Source organism: Bos taurus, chromosome 11 (genome assembly GCF_002263795.3).
Source record: "Bos taurus isolate L1 Dominette 01449 registration number 42190680 breed Hereford chromosome 11, ARS-UCD2.0, whole genome shotgun sequence".
NCBI classification, from domain to species: Eukaryota; Metazoa; Chordata; class Mammalia; order Artiodactyla; family Bovidae; genus Bos; species Bos taurus.
Window position 1 is genome coordinate 84,083,983 of NC_037338.1, and position 25,628 is coordinate 84,109,610.

The window sequence follows — 25,628 nt, forward strand, 5'->3', positions numbered from 1 at the left end:
CAAATGAGAAAATTTAAATGAAAACATTTCATAAATGATATATGTCTACAGATTAAAGACTGCATTTAGCTCAATTCTGATTAACATCACTACATTATGATCAACATATTTATTGGGTGGGCCAGAAAGTTCATTTGGATTTTCCTATAAGAGGTAATGGAAAAGACCAAATGAACTGTTTAGCCAGTCCAAAATCTGCCAGTAGCAATTATAAATAAAAGATGTATTTCCTCACATGATCATAACAATAGACATAGAAACAGCATTTGAAAAAAATTCAACACTCATTCATGACAGAAACTCACACCAAATATAGAGAAAATATCTCAAAAAGGCATTTATGAAAACAGATGGACCTTTTGACATTTATGACAGAAATGGTATGGACCTAACAGAAGCAGAAGATATTAAGAAGGGGTGGCAAGAATATACAGAAGAACTATACAAAGAAGATCTTCATGAACCAGATAACCACGATGGTGTGATCACTCACCTAGAGCCAGACATCCTGGAATGCCAAGTCAAGTGGGCCTTAGGAAGCATCATTATGAACAAAGCTAGTGGAGGTGATGGAATTCCAGTTGAGCCATTTCAAATCCTGAAAGACAATGCTATGAAAGTGCTGCACTCCAAATTTGCTAAATTTGGAAAACTCAGCAGTGGCCACAGGACTGGAAACAGTCAGTTTTCATCCCAATCCCAAATAAAGGCAATGCCAAAGAATGTTCAAACTACTACACAATTGCACTCATCTCACACGCTAGCAAAGCAATGCTCAAAATTCTTCAAGCCAGGCTTCAATAGTACATGAACCGTGAACTTCCAAATGTTCAAGCTGGACTTAGAAAAGGCAGAGGGACCAGAGACCAAATTGCCAACACATGTTGGATCATCAAAAAAGCAAGAGAGGTCCAGAAAACATCTATTTCTGCGCTATTGACTATGTCAAAAACTTTGTGTGGATCACAAAAAGCTGTGGAAAATTCTTAAAGAGATGGGAATACCAGATCACCTGACCTGCATCCTGAGAAATCTGTATGCAGGTCAAGAAGTAACAGTTAGAGCTGGACATGGAACAGTAGACTGGTTAAATATTGGGAAAAGAGTATGTCAAGGCTGTATATTGTCACCCTGCTTATATAACTTATACGCAGGGTACATCATGTCAAATTCCAGGCTGGATGAAGCACAAGCTGGAATCAAGAATGCCAGGAGAAATATCAATAACCTCAGATATGAATTGGATGGCATCACCGACTTGTCGGACATGAGTTTGAGTAAGCTCTAGGAGTTGGTGATGGAAAGGGAAGCCTGGCGTGCTGCAGTCCATGGAGTCGCAAAGAGTTTGACACGACTGAGTGACTGAACTGAACTGATGACAAAGATACAGCTAACGTCATTCTCAGGGATGAAAAACTGAAAGTCTTTCCTTTAGAATCAGGAACAAAACAAAAATTCCCACTCTTGCTAATTCTATGTAACAGTATTGGAAGACTTAACCACAGCAATTGGAGAAGAAGAAATAAACAGCATCCAAATTGGAAGAGAAGGAAGTAAAACTATCATTATTTGTAGGTTATATGACAATATATATAGAAAACCCTAAGGTCTCCATGAAAGAACTATTAGAACTAATATATTAATTCATTAAAGCTGTAAGATACAAGATTTATATACAGAAATCCATTACTTTTCTATACACTAATAATGAACTTTCAGAAGGAGAAAACAAGAAAACAATACATTTTAAATTTCATCAAAAAGATCCACAGAATTTAGGTAAGGAAAAGGGGGATTAGGTATTTTCAAGTAGCTGAGCTACAGCATACATAAAGCACAGAGACACAAGGAGATTGGGATGTTTGAGGACTACTTCAGCATGGCTAGAATTCAAGATGCTTAAAGGGACACGAAGAGATTAGAGTCAAGTGCCTATTAGGAAATAAAATAACCCTATATTGTTTTCTACTAAGGGTTTTAACTCTACTGTGAAGGAAACAACCATTCAATAGCTTTAAGAAGGTAAGCAATTCATTAGAATTGGAATTTCAAAATATTTGGTAGCAATATGAAAATTAAATGGAGAGTGACACAGAAGAAAGGGAGTATTGGTATTTCTTACCAATCTAAGAAATGAAAAGTCTTGAATGAAGACAGACAGTGAGGATGAGATAAAGAGAGCAAATTCAGCAAAACCTTCCTGGAGACACGGCCCTTTAGTCACTGGACCTATGCTGCTGCTGATGTGGAATATCCAGGTGTATTTTCATTTTACTCACTTCATTTGTGAATCCCCTGACCTTTCACTACAGGAGATCCTAAGCTTTAAAAGATGTCATTTGATGGCTCATTCATGTCAAGCCTTAATAGGTAATAAATAAGGACCAGTACAATTTAGGGGATTCAACTTAGAGCACTTAGGTACCCAAATTGCAAGCCTTAAATCATCTGACCTTTCCTTCTGCCTGATGAATTGTGTTATGAACAAGTTGTAGATGCAGTATTTCAAAACAGTAATTCCTATCTTCAGTTGTAAAATTGCCAAATTGAGAAAGGAATGAAGGGGATGAGGAGCAGAAATCCCTCAATTAAAAAGGCAGAACCAACTGAAGGGGTCAAAAGCTTTGTGTTATATAATTCCACCAAGGAACAATAGAATCAATTATAACTTTTCAAAATTAAAAAAAAAAAAGAATCACGCATTAAATACCAGAGTCATGCATTCACCATATCATGCTGCTGCTGCTGCTGAGTTGCTTCAGTCGTGTCTGACTCTGTGGGACTCCATAGACAGCAGCCACCAGGCTCCCCCATCCCTGGGATTCTCCAGGCAAGAATACTGGAGTGGGTTGCCATTTCCTTCTCCATTGCAGGAAAGTGAGAAGTGAAAGTGAAGTCGCTCAGTCGTGTCTAACTCTTAGCAACCCCATGGACTGCAGCCTACCAGGCTCCACCGTCCATGGGATTTTCCAGGCAACAGTACTGGAGTGGGATGCCATTGCCTTCTCCGTCACCATATCATACTGGGTACTAATTCTAGAAATAGTCATTACTTAAGAAAACTATCAAATACTGAGAGCCAATACTGAAATAACGTTGCTTTTTGTTTTAAATAAAATTGAAAATCTGAAGTATACTTACACTCCTTGGGGGTCGGGGTGGGAGTGTGTGTGTTTGTTCCTAGATTCAGTACTTGAGCTGAGCAAAATCCAGAATGAAGTTGGAGATTTCTGGCCAAAAACAAAGAAGCCAGGAGTGAAAAACTGAGATTCAAGTGAAGCAATGAATTTCAAGAGTCATTTCAGTTGTCCCATTTTGGGTATGTGACTTCACTGTGAATAAAGAAACTTCTATCCTCCATATTGGAGGTGGCCTTAAGTGCCACCTAAGGTACCCTAGGCCCAAGTGCATTATAACCAAATCATACAGTCAGGAGATAAAATATTGAGGTAGAACCTTCTGTGATTAAGATCATGGCATTTGGACCAGATTGTGAGAGCTATAGTCAGACAAAGGCTAAAATGCTTACACATTTTTGTGATGAGAACAAAAGGACTATCCCTCAGCCTCCAAAAAGGTCTATGACAATGGTACAGAACTCGGGGGTCGGGGGGCACATTCAGTATCCTTCTAAATTCCCAGAGTCCTTCCCCATCCACTTTCACCCATGGCATGTCACTCAGACTTCTCTTTTTTTTTTTTTTTTAAATTTAGTTATATTTTAATAAGCAATCTCTAAGAGTTCACCTCTAAAAATTTGATGCACAAAAACACAGAAAATCTTCAAAGGGTGGGGGGGAATGTAACAAATAGTTTTAAATTAGGCTGTTAAGATTTACCAAAAACCTGTGTTTAAAAACAAATAGGGCAAGTGACTTAAAAGAAAAAGAACAAATCCATATTTAGGGAATACTAAATAAAGCCTATGTGATACATACAATTACAATAAATGAAAGATTATGCTGTAACCTTGGATAGTGTTAGATACTAACCCTAACTTCCCAAAAATAACAAGTGCATGCTTTCCCTCTAGAAGCTGGAAGATGCACCACTGCACACAGCAAAGATTCCACAGGAGAATTGGGCCTGTTACAACTTGGAGGATAGGGTTAAAGATTAAATCATATTTCAAATCCCATGAATTCTAATTCCATCAATTCAAACATAAGCAAAGTCTTTTTTCCAATTATATCACAGGCATACATATTTGAATACAGGTACAGAAACTTGTCATTTTTATTTGGGTAACAAGAGTTTCTAAATTATGTTGAAAAATAAATCCTAATTATGACCACTCCTGTTTAAAAAAAAAAAAAAAAACTTTGCACATTTCCCACAAATGATTTATGCAAAAGAGAAGAAAATACACATAGTTTTATAATATCTTAAACTTTTTTATTCCCTACCAGAGACATTGTCTTTCATTTTCTTTCAGTTTTCTACATTTTCAAGTTGCACCTGTATTTAATACTGCTGTAATCTGCTAAAGACATTAACTGATTGCTCTCCTAAGTCTAAGGATTATATAGTTTTAGTATAAATATATATCACATATTTTCGTAAAATTTTGACAAAATCGAATAAGCATGCCTTGTTTTAAGTCCATGCTCCTTCCACTGTTTATAAAATCTGATTTAAAGATCAAAAATTCTTGGTTGTCATTCTTTAGCTATTAACAGTCTTCCTTAACTGCCACTCACTTCTTTTTTACATAATAACAAGCAATAGAAAAACCAAAGAAATTATCTTAATCTTAGTTCTTCCTTTGACACTATAAAATAATGTGAACTTTGTTTTTTTTTAAATGAAACAAATACATCCAAAACTCAATACATTCAAATGAGCTGTGTCTCCTTTTAGGTTATCACCTTCAAAGGCCACAGTTCATTCTCCTAACTATGCTACCACTGCTCAAAATATCTTTAAAACTCTTTTGGGATCGCCTTCAAAGCCAGTTGCATATTCCTACTATTACCTCAAAGATTTAATTTTTGGAAACAGTAAAAAGACATTTGGTGCCAAATAATGGTTAACTATAGAACAATCAGGGCTTCCCAGGTAGTGCTAGTGGTAAAGAATCTGCCTGCTAATACAGGAGATGCAAGAGTCACGGGTTCAATCCCTAGGTCTCCAGGAAGAGCCCCTGGAGGAGGAAATGGCAACCCACTCCAGTACTCTTGCCTGGAGAATCCCATGGACAGAGGAGCCTGGCGGGTTGCAGTCCACGGGGTCGTAAAAGAGTTGGACATGACTGAGCACAGCACAGCACAGCACACAGAACAAAAGTTGGATAATACTTTTTTAACAATTATGTAATCATAAAGTTAACAGTGTGTGACTTAAATTAGCTCTGAATGCAATTCTCAAAGAGTAAAACCCAAGAGGTTTTGAGCAATGGTAGATTGCTGGAATTAGGAAATAATTTTCCAGCATGATCACTATGCAGGGTAACATTCATTTAGCTGTCTATATTCTGGCATATTTGTTTAAAGTGAACATTCTGAGTTAGAATCTTTTAAAAAGGAGTATCATTCTTTAAAAACAAAATTATTCCTTTAAAGTATCACTGTCAAAGTTAAGTACTATGCAAGTTTTTTGTTAGAAACTAATTCTCCTTATCAATAAAGACTACTTTTAAAAACTTGAAAGCAAATAACCAACTTATTTACTTCCAGGCTTTTTAAAATTATTAACTGAAGAAAAATAATTTGACATTTCTAAGGTACTAAAAAACAAAACAAAAACCCCACATGTAATAAAAACACATCAAGAACCAAACTACAATTTCTGAGCTGCACTGTTTATTTTGCTGCTTGAAACCTAAGTGACAGTATGCCACTATAATTATGGGGTTTCATCTAAACCTTTACTACACTGCAGGTACAGAAATATACGGACACATTTTTGGAGAATTGACATTTTGCAAAATGCAGCAAACATTTTAATTTATACATGAGAAAAGGAAGTGTTCAAAAGGGTATGCATTTCAAGTTATTGCAGGTTATTTGTGAGAGAATTTCTGCAGGTAAAACATGTTTAAATTTAACCAACAGTAGCGTGTCAGTGTATTTAAAATCATGACAAAAATCTTCTCTCTGGTCATGTTGCCCACGACAAATTACTATGATGTTGTATGTTTTAGGGCAAGATGTCAATACAGCATAAATCCCATGGCATTTTGGTTTTCTTCTGGAGATTAAAGCTGTTTTTTTTTCTTGGGATAAATGCAGCAGCAAAACACAAACCAGTTGATCAAAAAAAGCACTTCTGCCATAACTCCAATAATTTTCAGGACACATCAACCGACAGTAGTTTTGCCATTCCCAGTTCTTTTAAGGGTTACATCTCTGCACTGTTGCCTTAAGTATGTCTGTAAAAGCTGTTCTCTGTTAAGCCAGTTTACTGACTACAGCCTGGTTGAGAGAATTTAGTTGGTTGGTCCATTTATCTAGTGCAGTATATCGGGCACCACCCCTCTTCTGATGATCCAGTTCAAGGAGCTGGTTGACTTGATCAATTCGGCCATGTATAGTGTTATCCAATATGCACTGCACCAGCAAGCTCTCCACATCAGCTACATCTATGTTTAACTCCTTAGAAATAAAAGGAATATGTATTCTTGTGTAAGGCTTAATTAATTTTATAAGCACTTGTGTTCTGATGTTTCGCAAAAGCTCTTCAATGTGTTCTCTTATGAAAGGATCATCCATGATGTTGCTGTGATTTGTTTTTAGAATCTTTTCAAATTCAGTGATGTCATTATTCTGATAGGCACTTACTAAATTCGTCATTGCTAGAATTTCTGGATCGTTTTTGTAAGGTTTGGCCTCCTGTGAGTCAAATGGATTTATTCCCGATTTCATTAGCATATTTGCTAAGACTAAATATTTTAAGCAAGTGGTTCGTCTTGGACTTCCTGATTCATCATAATTCTTAAAGGCTTCAAAAAAATCAGTGTGTGCCTTTTCAAATTCACCTTCTCTCAAGTGCATTTTACCACCACATTCTCTGATAACTCCCATGATCAATGGATGAGGGATGGCAGACTTGATGTGAAGTGACTGTTCATAGAGTGCTTTAAGTTTTTTGTTATTTTTCTGTGCCGTGTACATTTGAATTTCCAAAGCATATATTTCTAATAACTGTGTGCCTTTTTTCAGGTCATCTTCTCCATCATCAGTCTGGCAGGACTGATGTAACTGGCGTAAAATTTTTTGAAGTTTTCCATATTCCTCTCGTTCTAAATATAATTTCCCCAGCTTTGTGTTTGTCTTAAACCACAGTCTGTCATTCTTAGCATCTTTCAAAGCTTCCAGTGTTGTTTCATAGAATTCCTGCAGTAAATCCATCTGACATAAAAAATCAGAATTCTGCTTAGAAGTAGAGATATAATCAAGAATAGAATTAATGGATTTTTCAGAATAATTTCTTGTGACAGCACTCCGAATATAGGTCAATAGTTGTTTATATCTGTTCATCATTTCTGGAAAGTTTGTCAACTTGAAGTTAATCTTAATCATTTGTTTCAGTGCTTTAAATCCCCATTCTCCTTTTTCACCTTCAAGTTCCAAAACCTTTTGGAAACTGCTTAATGCTGCTTTTGGGTCATCTTCTTTTAATGCTTTGGAATTATAGTACTGATTTTCCAAATCCACATTTGGCTCAGAGTTACTATCTTCAGAGTATTCCAGGTCGTAGTCCTCCTCATCATCGCACATGAAATCATCCTCCATGTCAGACATCTTGGCTGGGACGGGGAGAGGGGGGCCAGACTTCTCTATTTTGTCTGACACTTGTGACATTTTCCACCCTTTCAATACTTTCCTTGCCTCAAAAAAAAAAAAAAAAAATCAGAATCAGATACAAAGCTGTTAAATTCCCTGGGGGAAGCAAGACTCTGTCCATCTTCCACTTCCATCCATACTAACTATATAGACTTTTAACACATGTATACCTGTGTGTTAAATGAATGTATAAATTAGTATCTTAATAAGTCAAATGTTGATTTGGAAGGTGGGGAGTATAAAAATGAGAAGGAAGGAAAATGGAAAGATATTTATTTCAACCGAAGAAGACTCAGAGTCTGAGAGTTAGGTTAGAGAGAGAAATATATTGCCTCATCGTAATATACTAATTTCTAAAACTTAAGTATATCCAAGAACAGTTTACAAAAAAGTCATCTTTTAGATACTAAACCACCTCAAACAGAGAATATATAAATTGCCAGCATGCTTTCATTGATACTAAATGAGGTCAACTTGGAAATCAAGCAGAGATAAAAGTTCTGTGATTCTCTGACTATTCCTAATGTAGATTGTTGGATCTGGAGTATCTCAGTTCAGTTCAGTCTCTCAGCCGTGTCAAACTCTTGCAACCCCATGGACTGCAGCACGCTAGGCTTCCCTGTCCATCACTAACTCCCTGAGCTTGCTCAAACTCATGTCCATTGCATCAGTGATGTCATCCAACCACCTCATCCTCTGTCATCCCCTTCTCCTCTCCCCTTCAATCTTTCCCAGCATCAGGGTCTCTTCCAATGAGCAGTTCTTCGCATCAGGTGGCCAAAGTATTAGAGCTTCAGCTTCAACATCAGTCCTTCCAATGAATATTCAGGACTGATTTCCTTTAGGATTGACTGGTTGGATCTCCTTGCAGTCCAAGGGATTCTCAAGAGTCTTCTCCAACATCACAGTTCAAAAGCATCAATTCTTTGGCACTCAGCTTTCTCTATAGTCCAACTCTCACATCCATACATGACTACTGGAAAAACCGTAGCTTTGACTAGATGGACTTTTGTTGGCAAAGTAATGTCTCTGCTTTTTAATATGCTGTCTAGGTTGGTCATAGCTTTTCTACTAAGGAGCAAGTGCCTTTTAGTTTCATGGCTGCAGTCACCATCTGCAGTGATTTTGGAGCCTCCCCCCCGCTGCCAAAAAAAAAGTCAGATACTCTTTCCACTGTTTCCCCATCTATTTACCATGAAGTGATGGGACCAGATGCCATGATCTGGGATTTTTGAATGTTGAGTTTTAAGCCAGCTTTTTCACTCTCTTCTTTCACTTTCATCAAGAGGCTCTTTAGTTCCTCTTAGCTTTCTGCCATAAGGGTGATGTCATCTACATATCTGAGGTTATTGATATTTCTCCTGGAAATCTTCATTCCAGCTTGTGCCTCATCAAGCCTCGCATTTTGCATGATGTACTCTGCATGAAAGTTAAATAAGCAGGGTGACTATATACAGCCTTGATGCACTCCTTTCCCAATTTGGAACCAGTCTGTTGTTCCACTTCCAGTTCTAAGAGTTGCTTCTTGACCTGCATACAGATTTCTCAAGAGGCAGGTCAGGTGGTCTGATATTTCCATCTCTTTCAGAATTTTCCACAATTTGTTGTGATCCACACAGTCAATGGCTTGAAGTTTCTCAAGTTTGTCTTAAATTACAAAGGCAACATAACACTTTGATGAGTTTTGCTTGGGATAAGCCTCATTTAGAGAATGCTCTCTTCAATTTTTGAACAATAATTTCACCTGGGGCTTCCTTGAATCTCAAGGATGAGCTCTCCAGGACCAGTTCATCACTACAAAAGTACGGTCATTCACACTAGACAGACTTGCCAAGGGGAGAACGCTTGTGGGTAAATTCACTCCCGTCTTGGCACATTTCCATGAGTGGCAGAGTGCTATGGACTTGAGGTCTTTATGACAGTAAAAACATGATTTTTTGTGTGTGTGATAAGTACCACTAATTCTCTACTGTAATTGTACTTTTTCTTTCTACCATTATGGATATGTGTGTCATGAGAAGCATTCGCATTTCCTGTTTATTCCTCTCTTCCTAATCCAGTAACTGAGAAAACCAGGGCTCACTATCTGTTGGATTAATGGTTGAAGCTGCTTATTTAGAAGGATGTACTTCTGGAGCATTGTGATAACATCAGACCTGGAAGCAGCATGTTCTTAGGGAAATGGACTTCTTTGACGATGATCTGATCTACCTTTGAGCAAAGAAGTAGAAAAAGGAGAGGTGAAGTTACTTTGGATGGAAAGATTCTGTTTTGACCTCAAGACTGGAAAATGTGGTGAAAACTGTGACTCTGAGCCAATCTACCTGGATTCAAATTCTGGCCCTATTGCTGATGACTATGTTCCTTGGGCAAGTTTCTTAACTTCTCTGTACATCCACTTCCTCATTTATAAATGAGATCCTAGTAGTACCTGACTCATAGGGTTGTTGTGTGGGTTGAAGGAGTAATGTGCAAAGCTCTCAAAATAGCCCTCAGTACAAAAGTGGTGCCCAAGTACTAGTTGTTGTCACTGGCGTTTCACAGTATAAACTTCCTGCATCCAAAAATGTAACAGTTTGAAAGGGTTCCGTCATCCAGTCTTGACCCCACATGGTAGCAGATTGTTTCTGTCCTTAGCATCACAGTAAAAAAGCTCAGCTTCCACAAACTCTGGTGTTCCTCTCAGGACCCAACTTTACCTTTAATTGCTATAGGGGAATGGTTGATCAGAATTCCCTCCAGAGAAGTGCATAATGCATACTTCTAGCTTCTACCTCTCCTGGAAGGATCAGAACACCATGATCCATATGTTTTCTTTGTGGTCTTAGCTCTACTGTCACTGTGGCAGAGTTTGATTCAGAAACTAACATCCTTCCATCACACTCTGTCTCCAGACTTGGAAAAAATCCAACTTATAGGCACCCTCAGTATAGATTGGGTAATGTGTGTTCTGCTTTTAATTGTAATGTGTGTATATATGGATGTGTTAGTCACTCAGTCGTATCTAACTCTGTGCAACCCCATGGACTGTAGCCTGCCAGGCTCCTCTTTCCATGGAATTCTCCAGGCAAGTATACTGGAATGGGTAGCCATTCCCTTCACCAGGGGATCTTTCCAACCCAGGGATTGAACCCAGGCTTTCTGCATTTTAGGTGGAGTCTTTACCATCTAAGTCACCAAGAAAGGCCTTTATTTGTAATAATAACAGTTTACAGTGTTACCAGTCATTGTTATCAGCTTTCAGTTTTATACAAAATATTACTATTTTTAAATTGCATCTGTGTAATGATTGCATTTGATACTCAAAGCCTTTGTGTAAGTGCATGACATGGACTCTCAGTTTCACATTAGAGGAAATGAAGTTCTGAAGGAGTCAAAATAAAGACTTATTGGCAGAGCCTTATCTGGTGGATCTCTACTTAGTGCTTATTAGCTACAGTATATTTATTACACAACCATCCAAGAAAAGAAAGGGAACTAATTGTTTGAATGTTCCTTGGGCATCTGGGGGTTTGAAAGCCTGTGAGAAGCACAACATATGCTCCAACTAAAGATAGAACACAGGCTCAGGTCCACAGCAGGGAAGAGCCACTGCAAATTCTAATTGACGATTTGTGTACATCTTCCTGAAGGACGATTTGTTGTCGGTATAAAGGCCTCCTGCCAGGGTCAGAGGCAAGCCAAAATGAACATATTTGATGAGTCCGACACCCTGATGAGAAATGCCAGACTTGTAAATAAAAGAAAGCAGGAAAATAGCAGACAGTATTCTAAGTACTTACATATGCGAACTACTTCACTTCTCATAGCGTTTCTATATGGGAGTGATGTTATAGTGTCATTTTATAGATGAGGAAACTGAAGACAAAAAAAAAAAAAATTCAGCACTTGCTCAAGCTTATGTTACTGATAGAGTCTTGTAGATTTTAGTTATTTTTATTACTAGAAATATAAATATAAGCACAACTCTAATATGTTGTTTGTAGGGCTTCTATACTTCAGATGATCACAAATCCTCAGGTTTGCTTGTTGTGGTTTTTATTTATTTTTCTGATGCCGTGGATAGCCTTCTGAGAGAGTAGAGAAAAAGAAAACTCCCAGAGTGTTTCCACATTCAGTAAGTATAACAAATGAAGATTTAAATGTTTAACAATTAACTTTATTATAATTAAAACCTCTCTTATAAAACAAAATATTAGAAAAGAAGGCCTTTTAAGACTGAGCTCCTCAGATGCTCTTAAAGGCTCTGTCCTTTATCATTAACAATATCAACTTTCTACGGCTCACTTCCCACTCACTGGCTGAGCTCCTGAAACTCTGAGATGCTCATACCAGTCCCAAGAGCTTCATCTTAATTAGATATGCAAGGTCTACGTGCTGAGCTAGTGAGATTTCGACATATGGGATTGGATTCCTCATTTGGGCTGAGATAGTGCTTTAAAGGGTGTACGTGCCATACTGCTGCAACTGCAAGTGGGGAAACCGGAGGTCTGGGAAAGTGGCTCTGAGTGTGTCTCAGGTGCCAGCTCCTTCTCCTGAAGATTTTAAACAAGTGCCTCCAAAAAAAACATGACCTTGAAGGTGAGAAAGAGCCTTTGAGTTGATAAGAACTATTCCAAAGAATGTGGGTCAGAAGATCAAGGCAGGCTGTGGGAACAAACAGGCAGAGCTGGTGTTCACCAACAGAGGAGTAAGCAAGTGAGAAGCAGGGAATCCAAGTAATTCAGGTAAGAGAATCAGGTAAGCCAGCAGTCCTTAAGAAGAAGTCATCAAGACAAGGAAAGGCAGAAATGCTGACAGAAAGACAGGTAGATAGATAGTCCCTTTCTGAATAACAACTAGTTTATCAAGTATAATGATAAACATATCATAGCCACTGAATGGACTTCACAGGTGGTAAAGAATTTGCCCATCAGTGCAGGAGATGCAAGAGACTATGGTTTGATCACTGAGTCAGGAAAATCCCCTGGAGTAGCAAATGGCAACCCACTCCAGTATTCTTGCCTGGGAAATCCTATACTCAAGAGGAGCCCTGCGGGCTGCAGTCCATGGGGTTGCAAAGCGACTGGACAGGGCTTAGAAACTAAACAACGACAACAGATCTATATAAAAATCTAGAAGGAATGTCAACTAGGTAGGAGCAAAGAATGGGGAGAGTTCAAATCAATAGAAAGAAACCCTGTTTGTCCAATTGCTTGACATCACACAACCACAGCTTCAACTAGATGAGTCAGTTTGATCTTACTGAGTTTTCCCTTCCTTTTGGTTAGAAAAAGTTTCAGGACAAAGATGTGGAGGTATGGCTACAGCTCAGAAAAGTAAAACCCCAGAACCTGCCTAGATAATTCCAGAGCCAAGGGCAAGTGAGAAGGAGCAGCCAGTACCTAGAGATTGTCAAAATAAATGCCATGGAGCATTAGACAAGTTTGAGCTCTCCAGCATGAACTGATGGGTAAAGATGCTAGACTTCAAGGAGCAGAGGGAAAATAATGAAAACAGATACAAAATATATAAACTAACATTTTGAGAGACTTCTTTAATAAAAAAGGAGAGATTAATTGAAAGGGCATAGAATTGAGGGAAAGGAAGATTAAAAAGGGATGCTATCTTTAGGAAAAAAACAGAATATCCATTGAGTGTGATGTTAGCTGTAGCTTTTTTGTAGATATCTTTTATTAGACTGAGAAACTTCCCTCTTATTCCTACTTTGCTGAGATTTTGTTTTTACTGTTTGTTTTTTTTGCATTTTTTTTAGTTCTTTTTTTAATCTTGATGTTGCTCTTCCAACAGATCTTTTAGTTTGTTAAGATGATTAATTAAACTAATTATTCAAAAGTTAAAACAACATTCTTATGAGAAACTCTTCTGGTCTTGATTTACTATCTGTTTTATATACAGATAGTAAACCTGATGTTTTTTATTTGCTATTTTGTAGGATTTTTGTAAAGTGTGTTTGTGAAAGACGTTTGCTTTTGTTTTTCTTTATTTTCTTTCTTGTGTTTTGTTTATAATGTATGTGCTATCATCAGACTTAATTGGCCTCTTAAAATGAGTCCAGAAGTGTTCCCTCATTTTCCACTTTTTAAGAGGAGGATGAACTGAAGGAATTCATCAGATAAACAATCTGGGCCTTGAGGTTTTTTTTTTTTTTTTTTTTTTCATGTAAATGTTTTCTTTCTGGGCTATTTAATCTATTTGTATCACTGATAAGGCTGAAATCATGTTTTAATTTTATTATTAGTCATCTTGATTTTGTTTCTCTGTTCTTCCCTTCCGCCTTCATATATATTTGAATATTTTCATAAGTCCATTCTAATTTATCTATTTGACTGTTAACTATACTTTTTTTTTGCATTTTTGGTAGTTGCTTTAGGATTAGGAATATTTATAATTTTCAGTTTGCTTAGAGTTAATTTTCTACTACTTCATGATAAAATAGAAATCTTTCAACCCAACCTCTTTCCTTTATGTTGTAGTTGAAGATTCTGAGGTTCCTGGTAGACATTAGCATGGGAAATAAAGACTATCTCTTAACAATATGTGACAATAACTGTTGCCAAAGAATTATATATAAGTTCCCCATTTAATAGATTTAGAGACATACATTGATTTGTTCAAGACAAAACAGCTAGACGCTTGCCAATAATGACCCTAAACCCAATCCAATAAGCCTGATAAGATTCCATAGGCAGTATCACTTCTGTGATAACAGGAAATAAAGTATAAATAAAGACCTAGAGATATCCTGACATGGAGAGGGAAGGGGAAGGGGAAATCATTATCCTCCTAATGTCAAATTCTTGATTTAAAAATTAAATTCTAGCTGTGCATTTAGGGAAGAATGCAGGCTCTGAAGGATGACAGATTTGGTTAAATTACTTGGCTGATATCTTTATTTCCCCCTTGTCCTAAACAGTAACTTTATGATTCTACAAAAAGTAAATGCTTCTTGGTTAGTTGACTACAGCGGATTCTCATGGGCCAAAGTGGAATGACTAAAGATAGAGCTTTTATTGCTCTCAGAAGATCAAATCTTTTCTTTAACCATTCCCAGCTACTTTGAATGAGTGAAGCAGACATTTTCCACAGCATGTTTATTGTCTATTTCTTTGCCTTCTGTTAAAAAAAAAAATGACGAACATTTCTTTAAATGGTTCATGATGAAACAGAGAGAGACTATGGATAATGAATAGAGAGACTCCTTCTAGCACCTGTGGCAAGTATTAATAAAGGAACAGGGATGTTAAGATAAGCAAAATTAACTTGGGGGCTGAACTAGCAAGATGAAAGTTTTCTCTGTGGGTCTCAGTGGCTCCCTGTAGATAAATTTCTAGGGACCCTTGCAAGCAACCCAGCAGTTGGTTCCCAAGCCTCAGCTTTCCTGCACCCAGGAGAAGTGTTTTCTGCTTGTCCAGTGACTGTTGAGCAGTGATGGCCCAGAGAAACATAGAGAATGCTTGCATATGCAAAAAAGTGTATTCCCAACAACTATGCCTTCTCCTGTGGGGTGTGAATCCTAGTCTTAGAAAGTAACTCTTCACCCCCTCCCACGTCTATTATCTCCATGTTTTAATATTCCTTTAACTCTTGCCTCTTTATGGTTTCCTCTATCTAATGAGCAATACCAATTCTTTATATTAAATTTATTAGTACCAAATACTATGCAGTTATTTTCTCTTGACTGAATCTTGACTGACACAGAGCCAGAGAACTGAAATTAGCAAACTTGTCTCAATTAAAGCTAGTGACCATCAAGCTATTTACAGAAAAAAGTTATAGGGAAAACAAAAATCAGAGTATAAAATTAATTCCAGAGGGGGAAAAAAGTAGGTAAAATTGAGATACAATCCAACATTGTAGTTCAGTTCAGTTCAGTTCAGTACAGTTGCTCAGTCGTATCTGACTCTTTGTGACCCCATGAACCGCAGCATGCCAGGCCTCCCTGTACATCACCAACTCTCAGAGCCCACCCAAACCCATGTCCATTGAGTTGGTGATGGCATCCAACCATCTCATCTCCAGTTGTCCCCTTCTCCTCCTGTTTCCTCCTGCCTTCAATCTTTCCCAACATCAGGGTCTTTTCAAATGAGTCAGCTCTTCGCATCAGGTGGCCAATATATTGGCGTTTCAGCTTCAACATCAGTCCTTCTAATGAACACCCAGGACTGATCTCCTTTAGGATGGACTGGTTGGATCTCCTTATAGCCCAAGGGACTCTCAAGAGTCTCCCGCAAAACCACAGTTCAAAAGCATCAATTCTTTGGTGCTTAGCTTTCTTTAAAGTCCAACTCTCACATCCATTCATGCCCACTGGAAAAACCGTAGCCTTGACTAGACGGACCTTTGTTGGCAAAGTAATGTCTCTGCTTTTTAATATGCTGTCTAGGTTGGTAATAACTTTCCTTCCAAGGAGTAAGCGTCTTTTAATTTCATGGCTGCAATCACCATCTGCAGTGATTTTGGAGCCCAGAAAAATAAAGTCTGACACTGTTTCCACTGTTTCCCCATCTATTTGCCAAGAAGTGATGGGACCAGATGCCATGATCTTCGTTTTCTGAATGTTGAGCTTTAAGCCAACTTTTTGACTCTCCTCTTTCACTTTCATCAAGAGGTTCTTTAGTTCCTCTTCACTTTCTGCCATAAGGGAGTTATCATTTGCATATCTGAGGTTATTGCTATTTCTCCCGGTAATCTAGATTCCAACTTATGCTTCTTCCAGCCCAGCATTTCTCATGATGTACTCTGCATATAATTAAATAAGCAGGGTGACAATATACAGCCTTGACGTACTCCTTTTCCTCTTTGGAACCAGTCTGTTATTCCAGGTCCAGTTCTAACTGTTGCTTCCTGACCTGCATACACATTTCTCAAGAGGCAGGTCAGGTGGTCTGGTATTCCCATCTCTTTCAGAATTTTCCACAGTTTATTGTGATACACACAGTCAAAGGCTTTGGCATAGTCAATAAAGTAGAAATAGATGTTTTTCTGGAACTCTCTTGCTTTTTCCATGATCCAGCAGATGTTGGCAATTTGATCTCTGGTTCCTCTGCCTTTTCTAAAATCAGCTTGAACATCTGGAAGTTCACGGTTCACATATTGCTGGAGCCTGGTTTGGAGAATTTTTACCATTACTTTACTAGCGTGTGAGATGAGTGCAATTGTGCAGTAGTTTGAGCATTCTTTGGCATTGCCTTTCTTTGGGACTGGGATGAAAACTGACCTTTTCCAGTCCTGTGGCCACTGCTGAGTTTTCCAAATTTGCTGGCATATTGAGTGCCACACAGTCACAGCATCATCTTTTAGGATTTGAAAAAGCTCAACTGGAATTCCATCACCTCCACTAGCTTTGTTCCTAGTGATGCTTCCTAAGGCCCACTTGACTTCACATACCAGGATGTCTGGCTTTAGGTGAGTGATCACACCATTGTGATTATCTGGGTAGTGAAGATCTTTTTTGTATAGTTCTTCTGTGTATTCTTGCCACCTCTTCTTAATATCTTCTGCTTCTATTAGGTCCATACCATTTCTGTCCTTTATCGAGCCCATCTTAGCATGAAATGTTCCCTTGATATCTCTAATTTTCTTGAAGAGATCTTTTTTCCTTCCTATTCTATTGTTTTCCTCTATTTCTTTGCATTGATCCTCTATTTCTTTGCAAGATTGTATAGTGAGCAAGATAAGCCCTTAATCAAGCCTGGGAGAGTTGAAATTGATGTAGATAATCTTGGCAAGTTAAAGATGTGTTCCCAATGATCAACTCTTCTCCACTCACAATAATAAGATTTCCTATATTTGCCAAAGACAGGCACAAATAGCATAAGACAATTGCAAAACCTCTCTAGCATGAAAAATAAAATTAATTGTTCTGGACTATAATACGAAGAAAAGTTAGAAATAGAAATCACTAATGATAGAGAAGGTCCAAACTAAACCAGGAATGGGGAAACATAAGCAGATAAATCATGGGGCCCAGGGACACAAAGCACCTGTTTTATGTCTTTACTTGACTGTTTCATGGTTGAGCAGAAATATCACCTTATAACCATGCCACAAAACTGACTGGTGATGTGGAAGCAAAGATGGGACCCGTTACAGGTCCACGGCATAGAAGCTCTGATTGTGCAGTTAGATATTCAGTAGAAAGGTGACTGCTGAGGATCAGGGAACTTGAGGACATGCACAGTCACAAATAACAGAGCTACATCTCAGAGACAGTTCTATTGTTGGTCTGAATGTCAGCCGAAGTCTAAAGCTTCCAGTGTGTGGATCTGTAAAGTGGCAACTTTCTGTACTTCATTTGAAACTAAGTATGTGAACACTATCGTCAAATATGCTGAGAAAATAAGGAAACAGACTTTTAATGGATTCTTTCTACGTGAGTAAAATGCCCTTCCAACTTCTTTTCAGAGCTTTTAATTTGAAAAGCCGTGTCCTTATAGAGTCATCAGTTTTTGCGTATATTCAGAGAGGGCTTACAAAACACCAGCTTTCATATGATTCTCTGGTGTATGTGCCTGATACAGGCAAATGCTGAAAGTGTTCAAGGCTGTAATTTATGTAAAAAGAGATGCTGTTCCCCTAACCAGTCTCATTCTGAATGGTTCAAACTCTTGTCACCAGGGCCATCAAGTGATCAAAAATAGTCCAGGTGTTGAGCTTCTAGCTAATAAATCCACAGGGTATCAGCCTGTCAAACACTCGAGCAGGATGATTGTACCATTTCTTTTTTTTTTTTTTCCTTTTAATCAACAAAGATGCAACACAAAGAATATTAAACTGAATGTCAGGAGACCAGGGATCATACATCAACTCTGCCATTACCTTGTTCCATGACTTCAGAATCATCCTTTCTCTCAAGGCTTTAGTTCCCTCAACTAAAAATATGGACAAAAATGCCATTGTCACATAATTACAGGTATAAAGGCCCTTTAAGAAACATGGTGTTATAGAGATGGGAGATTCTACTATTTTCCTTCCAGTAAAATAGAATTTAAAATTAAACTAGCCAGGGACTTCCCTGGCATTCTAGTGGTTAAGACTCTACCTTTCAATGCTAGATGTGTGGGTTTGATCCCTGGTTGGGGAGCTAAGATCCTACATGCCTTGGGGCCAAAAAAACAGAAAGACTTTAAAAATGGTCCACTTCAAAAAAAAAAAAATAACCTAGCCATTTACTGAAGAGGACCTCCTTCACTGGGGGTGAAGGAGGGGCAAGAAAACAAATCCAAGGCTAATCTTGCATAATTTCATTATGCAAGAGAGAAAAGTGATTTGCAGAGAGTCTGCATAAGCTTATAAGCTGAATAGTTACCATTCTCTCTCCCCACATGAAGGTAGTTGAGGAATGGTTTAGTAGGGTCAGCTAACAGGGCTGTAGGCTTCAGGGACTAGTAGAACAGAGACCATCTTAACAGAGCTTCATTCTCCAGGAGCATCCTGGATGATGGGCTTGACCTGTGACACAGCTACAGAGGCTGCCTTACCTTCCCAGTGCCTCCTGTTGTTTAGATGTATGGTGATTCAGACGGTAAAGAATCTGACTGCCAGATTAAACTGAATGTCAAGAGACTTGGGATCATACGTCAACTCTGCCATTGCCTTGTTCCATGACTTTAGCACCATCTTCTCTCTCAAGGCTTTAGTTCCCTCAACTACAAATATGGACAAAAATGCCATTGCTATATACTTACAGGTATAAAGGTCCCAAGACTCTGATGCTGGGAAGGATTGGAGGCAGGAGGAGAAGGGGACGACAGAGGATGAGATGGCTGGATGGCATCACCGACTCGATGGACATGAGTTTGGGTGAACTTCAGGAGTTGGTGATGGACAGGGAGGCCTGGCATGTTGCAATTCATGGGGTTACAAAGACTTGGACATGACTGAGCAACTGAACTGAATTGAAGAAACATGAAGACCCAGATTCGATCCCTGGGTCAGGAAGATCCCCCAGAGAAGGGAATCGCTATCCACTCCAGTATTCTTGCCTGGGAAATCCTATGGACAGAGAAGCCTGGTAGGCTACAGTCCATGGGATCACAGAGTCAGACACAACCAGGGGACTAACACTTCACTTCGGGCTGGAATGCATAGTCCTCCCTTTGAATTAGCTCACTGGCACCACACTGGCAAGTTGTTTTACTGGCTGGTCATTAATGCAGCAAGTCCCTATCCATGTCTGTTCATACCATCATGTCTGCCCCTGGTGCCTCCCCCACCATTCTTCATGGTGAATACCTCTTATACACTCATACGTAGGGTGAAATCTTAAGAAAATTCTTAAGGAGACATAAATAACCAGAAGAGATAGACAGGAAAGCACACACAGAGATAGATGGAGCCAACGATCCATGGGCAGCACTCAGAAAGCACAAAGTTTGGGCAGAAAAATGAAGAAACTCTGACTCCTGATCTCGGTATGCAATGGCATCACAGTAACTGAGTCAGAAATGGCCCAGTTTATGTCCTTCCTAGCAGTAACCCTTTGGAGGAGTTAATTAACTTGTTGAGTTGGTTAACTCATCTAAAAAATGGAGATGATAGGGTAACTTTGAAGATGAAGTAAGATATTTTGCAAGGCATCTAACCTAGTCCCTGACACATGAAAGCGAAAGTCACTCAGTCATGTCCAACTCTTTGTGACCCCAAGGACTATACACACCATGGAATTTTTCAGACCAGAATACTGGAGTGGGTAGCCTTTCCCTTCTCCACAGTATCTTCCCAACACAGGGATGGAACCCAGGTCTCTCACATTGCAGGCGGATTCTTTACCAGCTGAGCCACAAAGGAAGCCCAAGAATACTGGAGTGGGTAGTTGAACCGGGGTCTTCTGCATTGCAGGTGGATTCTTTACCAACTGAGCTATCAGGGAAGCCATATTGGAAGTGTTTATAAATAGAAGTCTAGCCCTGTTCCCTACATTTAATTACACAAAGAAATCTACAGTCTAGGAGCATAAGCAGAAAGACCCTGTTATAACACAAAGTAGCAAGCTATCTCATTGTAAATGAGAACAGTGTTACAAGAATAGAAAGAGGAGTCTTAAGAAATGAAATTGCAGCAGTGAGAGAGAAAATACATCCGGTGAAGGGAACAGTGTGAGGGAACAGTGTGTCAGGCAAGGCTAAGAGCAGTGAGTTGCCAGGGGAACTGATATGAAGATCTTGTTTGGGTTATTTTGAAATGGGGCAGCATGTGGGCTTGGAGGTAGGATTAGGAAGGTGATTAAATTTTCCAAAGATAACACTGCAAAGTTACAGGAGCTACTGAGGCTTGACCTACTCCAAAAATCATTTGAAATCCAGTTATGAAAAGAAGGACCTGCAAAGGTGGGTTGTCCTGAGTATATGAAGCAAGACGTGTAAAAAGGTAAACAGCTTCAAACTCTCCATCTTTATCAGAATTCCAATCACTGCGTCTTTGGTTTGTGACCTCTATGATTAATCTTTAATACAGTCATGGTGAGTCATGCATGAATTATGCATTTCCCTTTTTTTTTCATTCCAACATAATCATTTGAAGAAAATTCAGGTCTCACCTGACTGCTATGTGTCTCAGAATTTATCATCTTTTTTCATTTTTTTCCCACTTCAAACTAAGCCCATTGAATTTGATATTCAAATATTCTATTTTAGGGCTATTTTAGGACTAATTTAAGAATACAATTAATATAACATAATAAATACATAACTTTATTTTGTTTCTTACTTTCTCATAAAAAATATATTCAGTAAGGACATTTTTTTCCAACCGCCATTTAATAAAAACTCAAGCAGTTCTGCAAATTTTATAATTACTCATAGAAAATAGATAAGTTCCATGGTCATTTTTAATTGTCATCACATTCTCAATTCTATTAAAAATATTCTTCCAGATATTAAATATAGTTTGAATACATTATTACTAGTTTAAAGCCTCTTTTCTCCTTAATTAGAAAAGTGGAAAGAATCTAATTTTTTCTTTCCTCTCTTTTCTATTCTCCTACTCACACTGCTCTTGCTATTCCTCTATGGCTTAAAAGTGGACAGCAAACAGAGCAGAAGAGGTCGTAAAGTTTTTCACATTATCATAAGATCTCATGATCTCCAGGCCATGTGATTTTTTTTTTTTTTTTAGAATTAAATTTTTTCATGCTGACTTTGTCTTTTTTTAATGTTTTTATTTACTGTAGTAAAAGTCATAAAATATACTATTTTGTTGTTGTTGTTCTGTTGCTAAGTTGTGTCCAACTCAGCAACCCCATAGATTGCAGCACACCAGACTTCTCTGTCCTCCACTATCTCCTGGAGTTTTCCCAGGTTCGTGTCCTTTGAGTTGGTGATGCTATCTAACCATCCCAACCTCTGCCACCCTCTTCTCCTTTTGCCTTTAATCTTTCCCAGCATCAGAGTCTTTTCCAATATTCTTTAAACCATATTCAACTGTACAGTTCAGTGGCACTGAATACATTCACATTGTTGTCCAACTCTCATCATCATCTATCTTCCAAATTTTTTCACTTTCTTAAACTGAAACTCTGTCCCCATTAAACACTAAGTCCCCACTCCCCCTCCAAGCCAACAATTTCTTTGGTTAATTCTTCAATGAATCATTTGGAACGTCTTGGGAACCCCTCTAACTGTTATTCCTGCAATATGATAAAAGCTATGCTTCCAGCTATTGGTTCTGTTCTAGCCTTTGTTGTTAAAAAAATCTACCAAGAGCTCACTTGGTGAACTTCAGGAAAGTGATGCTTCATGTGGGAAAATACCCCAAGCAGGTGGTATGCTGCTGCTAATTAGCTTCAGTCGTGTCAGACTCTGTGCAACCCCAGAGATGGCAGCCCACCGGGCTCCCCCATCCCTAGGATTCTCCAGGCAAGAACACTGGAGTGGGTTGCCATTTCCTTCTCCAATGCATGAAAGTGAAAAGTGAAAGTGAAGATGCTCAGTCGTATCTGACTCTTAGCGACCCCATGCAGCTTGGGATTTTCCAGGCAAGAGTACTGGAGTGGGTTGCCATTGCCTTCTCCGAGCAGGTGGTATGTTGAATCCCAAAATGAGAGTAGCTAAAGATGAGATTGGGGGAGAGCCAGAGACAGCCCATGAAATATTACACAAACAGAAAGATAGCGTCAACTGAGACTTACTTCACCTCAGGCACTATACTTAGATTTTGGCCATGAACCATTCAGTTCTTACAAAAAAAAAAGAAAAAACAGAACAATAGACTTTAAACAATAGAGTTACTAGTCAGATTTCTATTTGTTACACATATAAAAAAAAGAGCCTGATAATATTGTGTCCTTGTTTGGAGCACTATCCTCAAGATAAAAAGCCAAACTTTATGTAATTATATAGAAATGCATGATCTAGTCACTTCATCACCTTGAACAACCTCATTTATGATAGCTAAGTCTCCTCTGAGATGTATTACAAGGATTGAAAGTATTTTAGCTCTTAGTATGATTGACTTGCCTTGGTGGTTCTGAATCCAGTCCTTTGCAGACGCTCTCCCCTCTGTCTAGAATGCTGTTAACCCACTCCATTCCATCCCATCTGCCAAATTCCTGTATGTCCTTTAAGCTTAATCTAGAGTGCTCCCAGATGCCTGCACTGAGCTCTGAGGACCATGCTGAATAGGCTTCTGATGAACTTAGTGTGCTGGGCTCATAATAATATTCACTCAAGTGACGATAATTATGTATGTTCCCCTCCTAAGATGTATAAACTTTATAAATAGAGAGATGACACAACATTAAACATTTTCCTTCATCCAGGTCATCCCCTAGCATGTAATACACATTTTTAAAAATGTTGGTTGATCCGTAATTTCGTTTGTGCTATATTTTAGATTCTACACCTAAATGATATTATATGGTATTTGTCTTTCTCTTTCTGACTTACTTCACTTAGTATGATAATCTCTAGGTCCATCCCTGTTGCTGAAAATGGCATTATTCTTTTTAATGGTTGAGCAGTAAAGTCCAACTAGTCAAGGCTATGGTTTTTCCAGTGGTCATGTATGGATGTCAGAGTTGGACTGTGAAGAAGGCTGAGTGCCGAAGAATTGATGCTTTTGAACTGTGGTGTTGGAGAAGACTCTTGAGAGTCCCTTGGACTGCAAGGAGATCCAACCAGTCCACTCTGAAGGAGATCAGCCCTGGGCTTTCTTTGGAAGGAATGATGCTAAAGCTGAAACTCTGGTACTTTGGCCACCTCATGCGAAGAGTTGACTCATTGGAAAAGACTCTGATGCTTGGAGGTATTAGGGGCAGGAGGAGAAGGGGACGACAGAGGATGAGATGGCTGGATGGCATCACTGACTCGATGGACGTGAGTCTGAGTGAACTCCGGGAGTTGGTGATGGACAGGGAGGCCTGGCGTGCTTCGATTCATGGGGTCGCAAAGAGTCGGACACAACTGAGCGACTAAACTGAACTGAGTATCCTGTTCTATATATGTGTATATACATATACATGTACGTACACATCTTCTTTATCCATTCAGCAGAGTCACAGAAATAAAGAACAGCTTTGTGGTTGCCATAAAGGAGACAAGGTGAAGGAGGGATGGATTGGGAGTTTGGGATTAGCAGATGCAAGCTATTATATATAGAGTGGATAAACAACAAGGGCCCACTTTATAGCGCAGAAAGCTATATTCAGTATTCTGAAATAAACCCTAATGAAAAAGAAAAAAAAATGTTTAATAGAAAGTCTATATATATATGTTCAAAAAATCTTAGCTCTGTCACTTTCTTGCAATGTCAATTTAGAAAGGTTTCTTTAAAATTTTTTCCAAGCTCAATGTTACTGTAAAATGAGCATAAATAATATCTTTTCAACTTGGTGCAATGATTCCAGACAATGTACGTGCAGAATACGCATGTGTCCACTGCGTATTCATTTTCTCTCTTCCCTGTTCATCCCTCCCTTACAGAGCACAGGAGACAAGACAATTGCCTATATTAAGTATCTAAGAAGTTGTCTGGCACATGGTTGATGCTTAGTTAATGCCAGTTGCCTTCCTTATAAATGAGGGGTGATTCATAACACCAGAGAATTGCTGAATAACTTGTAAGTCTTTAATTCAAGAGTATTAAAAGTAAACTGGCTCAAACATTTGTATCAACCTCAAATAAAAGTTGGGAGACATATTTTATAGCTAAACCTCAGGCGTTCTGGATTTGTAAAACTGTTTCTATCCCTCTAATTTTTATTGACAAAGAGAGAGAGTAGCTATCCGCTTTGTAACAAAGTCCATCAGAAACCTCCCCAACTGCATTTTTCACTGCATTCAGAAGACGCAGCACCTGCTTCCTACTCTATTCCAGCGGGTAAAGTGTATGTTGAGCTTAATTATAGTACTCGGCCCAAAGAACAGGATGTTTCTCTTGGTTACCTTTTAATTATCTTGGACTTATCTTTTAATTATAAATCAGCACTAGCATTCAATGTGCTATTCTGACACCTTTGCCCCAGCTTACCCGTGGACGCTGCACTTCCCCAAACGCTATGGTTACTTTTCAACTCAGACTTTATACATCACCTAGAAGCAGTGATGTGCTAAGTGTTTTCAGTCGGCTGGGTAGGGGTGCAGGAGGGCCCACTTGTAGCATTTGCCAAATTTTGTAGTGGAAATATTCCCACTTTGAGCAATTTATTTGGTTGATCATTTTTAAAGTCTCTATTGAATTTGTTACACTATTGCTTCTGTTTTATGTTTTGGTTTTTTGGTCAGGAGTCATGTGAGATCTTAGCTTCCCAACCAGGGATGGAACCTGCATCGTCTACATTGGAAGGCAAATTTTTAACCACTAGACCACCTGGGAAGTCTTTTGGCCAGTTTCAAGCAACCAACA

General features: G+C 38.6%; 1 protein-coding gene across 1 annotated transcript; it reads right to left on the reverse strand.

The window, feature by feature from the left end:
- Positions 1-5,912: 5,912 nt before the first annotated feature.
- On the reverse strand, positions 5,913-7,761 carry LOC782101 (COP9 constitutive photomorphogenic homolog subunit 2-like). Its single transcript, NM_001281927.1, has one exon. The coding sequence runs from the start codon at positions 7,740-7,742 to the stop codon at positions 6,390-6,392; it is 1,353 nt and encodes a 450-aa protein (NP_001268856.1). The 5' UTR covers positions 7,743-7,761; the 3' UTR covers positions 5,913-6,389.
- Between the last annotated feature and the right edge of the window lie 17,867 nt (positions 7,762-25,628).